Source organism: Corylus avellana, chromosome 10 (genome assembly GCF_965113065.1).
Source record: "Corylus avellana chromosome 10, dhCorAvel1.hap1.2, whole genome shotgun sequence".
In the NCBI taxonomy this organism is placed as follows: Eukaryota; Viridiplantae; Streptophyta; class Magnoliopsida; order Fagales; family Betulaceae; genus Corylus; species Corylus avellana.
In genome coordinates, this window is record NC_142499.1 from 19,328,436 (window position 1) to 19,332,867 (window position 4,432).

Below are 4,432 nucleotides of genomic sequence, written 5' to 3' on the forward strand. Positions count from 1 at the left end.
TATTAGAAGTCATGACCCTTCGAATCGTTCACTTCTTGGGACATGCATTTTTATATGTAGAATTTGTGAAAATACAAATATATAATTGTACTTTTAAAGCTTAGATTCATATAATTGTAGATTATATATATATATATATATATATATATATATATATATATATTCAAGTTTTATTCATTTCCTGATTTATTATTACCCACGGGTGAGGAAATTGATCACCGACTAAATTACTAGCAATTAGTAGAAAGAGCTGGCATCTCTATTCCTTGATCCATTTGATGAAGTTGTTGCAATTCTTTGAAGACTGGCCACCTTCTGCCCTACTTTTCAATATGATTTCTTTAATCTCTTGCGCTCTTGCTCTTATAGTTTCATTGCTAAGCAGTTGCTCCACCTTCCTCGCCACTTCTTCCCGCAATACGATGCCGTTTTCAGCGATCTCAAAACCCAGTCCAACCTTCCACTCATCACAAATATAGCTCTTGTCGAGGAATTGGTCAACTAATTGAGGCCAGCACAAAAAAGGCACGCCATTGCTTATACCTAGTAAGAATATAAATTAAATTATTTAATTCATTTATTTTTATTAATTTAATTTTTTTTTAGATAAATAGTAAATTAATATGGTATCAGAACAAAGTATTCAGTTCAAACCGTATCGTTTCAACTTTTTCTTAATCATACTTTCATAGTTTAAAATTTTGCAGTATTTAGTCGCTAAATTTAAAACTTTGCACCGTCATCCGTCCGTTAGAATTTTTTGTTGAATCCTAACTAAGGACGTGAAAATTCTCTAAATACCCTTTTTTGCAATTTTTTTTTTTAAAAAAAAAATAATAATAATAATTATTTAACTAGGATAATCTAAAAAATAAATAAAATTATAAGAGTATAAGGGACATTTCACTCTTTTACAATCGGATTTAACCTCAAATCAAACAGTACGACATTGTAAAGCTCAAAACTTGGCAACTCGACATTGCAAATTTTTAAACTTTAAAAGTATAATCGATAGAATTTTGAAACATAATGAGCATATATAAGTGAAATTTTAAGCCCGGCCCATAACGTAAGGAAATGTATTATAATATAAATTAACTAATTAAATTAATGTCTTTTATAAACTTAAGCTTTTAAAATAAATGAAAATTGTTAAATTGAAAATACCTTCTGTGACAGAACTCCAGCCGCAGTGGCTAAGAAAACAAGCAACGGCGGGGTGAGCTAAGACCTTCGTTTGAGGTGCCCAATCGACAATCTTCGTAGAAGCTCCTTGAGATTCATCTGGAAATGCATTCTTGGCCCTGTCGATGTTTCTTTGATCCACCACCCAAAGGAAAGGCCTATTGATGAGCTTAAGTCCAAGAGCCAGTTCTTGGAATTGGCTAGCGTCCAAAGCTGCGTAGCTACCGAAGGAAATATATACGACCGAGCGAGTTGCTTGTTGATCGAGCCAGTTGAGGCAAGACGAGTCATGTCGCCGGAATTGCCCAGCTTGGTCGTTTCCCAGCACCGGACCAATGGGCAGGAGATTCGGAAACAGAGCAAATGTTGCAGGCTCAAGCTCGTAAGCTGTGTTACAAAGCGACCAATCTGCTACTTTGCAAGCTTCCGTGCTTCGCGCGATGTAATGAAATAAATCCTTCTGAGCGGTCGGGTCGGGTATCTTGGCCCATGGAAGATGTATCATTTCGAAGGCGGGAATGCCCGGCGACAGATGAATCAGCTCTACTTTTCCGGTTGAGAATCCTTTGCAAGGCGAAAGAAATTAATGACATATTATCATGAAAAATAAATCATACATATTTCAGAATTTAGCAAATATTTACCATCATCATCTAGAATCCCATCATCAATTAGCGTTGGGACGCTCCATACCGAGGCGAGACAAGCGGCGGCGGTAGGCCAATAGATGGCGGCTCTAATTCCCATCTTTTTGGCGACTTCCACGGCCCAACCCATCGACCCATCGGCCAGAATACATGTAATGTTGTTGTTATCGTCGGCGCCGTTTGATGCGTCAATACCTCGTATGAGCTCCTCGAGCCTTGCTGGCATGGTGCGCAAGTAGGCTTCCAGTCTCTTGCCCAGATCGTTTCTTTCATCGTCGCTTTCCAAGCCATCTGGGATAGACACGAGATTGATGTTCGAATCCAAGAGGCTGCCCTCGTCGCCGTCGGGCATTGCACTCACCACACGCTTGTGAATGATCTCCGTGTTTACATACGTGATTTTGAGGCCATGTTTTGCCATTTCTCGAGAGAAACGCAGAAGGGAGTTCACGTGGCTTTGTGTTGGAAATGGTAGCACCAGAACATGGCCGGTGCCGGCGGCCATGTCTCTCGTTTGGTATGAGCCTTTTGAATTCCTTGCGAATATTTATAGGGTTGTCATAAGAGAGTAATTCAAATGGTTGCAACTAACTTTTCAGCCCTTAAAAGCGTGTTTGGTATTGTATTTGAAAAATAGAGCTTTTAAGTAAAAAAAAGTTATAATTTTTTGGCGAAAACTTCATTTTTAAGCTTTTGCCAAAAGTACGTTTTAGCCCCTTTTTTTTTGACTTTTTTGACCCTTAAAATCACTTTCAATTTTTTTTACCAAACGGTTACTTTTTTCTTCAAATGGACTTTTTAAGTGTTAAACACACTTTTAATCCCCTCATACGCACACCTATTTAGGCCACTAAAAGCAATATTTTTCAAACACAATGTCAAACATGTTCTTAGAGTACCACAATTTTTTTACAAACTTATATGACGGTCCATAATTGATAAATTAATTAGGGAAAAAAAAAAAAAAGAAGAAGAAGAATTTCCCTTAATTATCTTGCTTTGAGGGAAAAAAAAAAAAAAAAAATTGCTGCTGGAATGGGGTTAGTTTGTGGCGATGGCTTCTATCTTGTGTTGGTTATGACTTGCCTTTCACAAGTCAAAGGTGGCCATAAATCCTTGAAGGAGAAAAATTGGCATGCTATACTTTTCTACATTTGGTACGTAAGCCGTAAGTAATTACGGCTATTTGTCTCTTTTTAGTTTGTTATCATGAATGGTTAGGATTGACATGAATTATAATATGTTAGGATTAGTTAACATGCATATATATGTGAAAAATCTTCATCCTTTACGTTTTTTTTGGTAGAAATCATATAATTAAGTAATGTACTTACATAAATTTCCAAGATTACTTGTAGCCCTCCTAGCTAGTCTATTTGCTTCCTATTAATTCTACATTTGGTAAGTAAGCCGTCCTACCTTTTAGCTTGTCCAATTTTTTGAGTAGATGCATGAAGATTCAACTCACTGTGATTATGGGTGTTTGACTCTTTTTTGGTTTACTATCATGGATGGTTAGGAAGAGGATCCTCTCAATTTCAAATGAACTCGATAATATCCAGTTAGTTATAGTGAAATGGGTATTTTTGCCTTTTTATTTTTTGAGTAGACAAAAATACTCATCCACTATAATTAACTGAAGATTATCTAGTTCAAATGAAATAGAGAGGATCCTAATTCGAATGGTTAGGATTAGTCATTGGGATGAATTAAGAGCTATCATTAATATCACTAGCCTTTTAGGGTTCTATATTATTAATCTACATAAAAATTAAAAAAAAAATTAAAAATTAGGGTAATTACCTTTTTTCCCATGAACTACCACGCTATGTCGATATACCCCCATGAACTACCACATTTACTACCCGACCACATCAAATTACCATTTACTTCCCAAAAATCCCATTCTGTTAGTCAACCGCGTTAAAAAAACTTGAAATGACCCAAATAACCTAAATTTTTAAACAAAAATTACATATAATACCCTTAAAATTAAAATATATATATATATATATATATATATATATATATATAATGCATCAATACCCCAGTTTCAGTAAAAAATAAAATTAAAAACCCAATAAAAATTAAAACAAAAAATATAAATATATTAAAATTTAAAAATAAAAAAAAAAAAACTTACAAATATATTTAATAAAATAAAAGGTGAATAAAAAAAAAAAAAAAAAAAAAAAAAAAAAAAAAAAACTAAAAAACAGTTAAAAATGACTTAAACTAAAAAATATATAAATGCAAAATCAGTCGATATGGTTGTGATAAATTCAAAATTCATTTGTGTAGCATAAAAAAATAATGATAATAATTCAAAGATTATCAGGATAAGCCAAAATAACAATTTAATCCATGTAATCAAATTCCGTCAAAATACTTGAGTATTACGTCATCACCAATAGAATGATTATACGTGTTATTCTTAATTAAAAATAAATAAATATATTAAAAAAAAAATTTGGGGGGTGGCTGCCAACCGATAGCCACCCCATTGGTAGAGGAGGTGGCCAGTGAGCCACCCCCAGCCACCTTTGGGCCACCCTTGATCTGGATGGGGGTTGGCCGTGCGCCACTGTAGGTGGCTGGGT

At 34.6% G+C, this 4,432-nt stretch overlaps 1 protein-coding gene across 1 annotated transcript; it reads right to left on the reverse strand.

Annotated features, from left to right (window-relative positions):
• LOC132161707 (UDP-glycosyltransferase 83A1) lies at positions 1–2,331 on the reverse strand. The gene is made up of 3 exons (XM_059571882.2): positions 1,830–2,331; positions 1,168–1,749; positions 1–543 (listed from the first exon to the last, which is right to left on the reverse strand). The coding sequence occupies exons 1-3, from the start codon at positions 2,251–2,253 to the stop codon at positions 260–262; spliced, it is 1,290 nt and encodes a 429-aa protein (XP_059427865.2). The 5' UTR covers positions 2,254–2,331; the 3' UTR covers positions 1–259.
• Between the last annotated feature and the right edge of the window lie 2,101 nt (positions 2,332–4,432).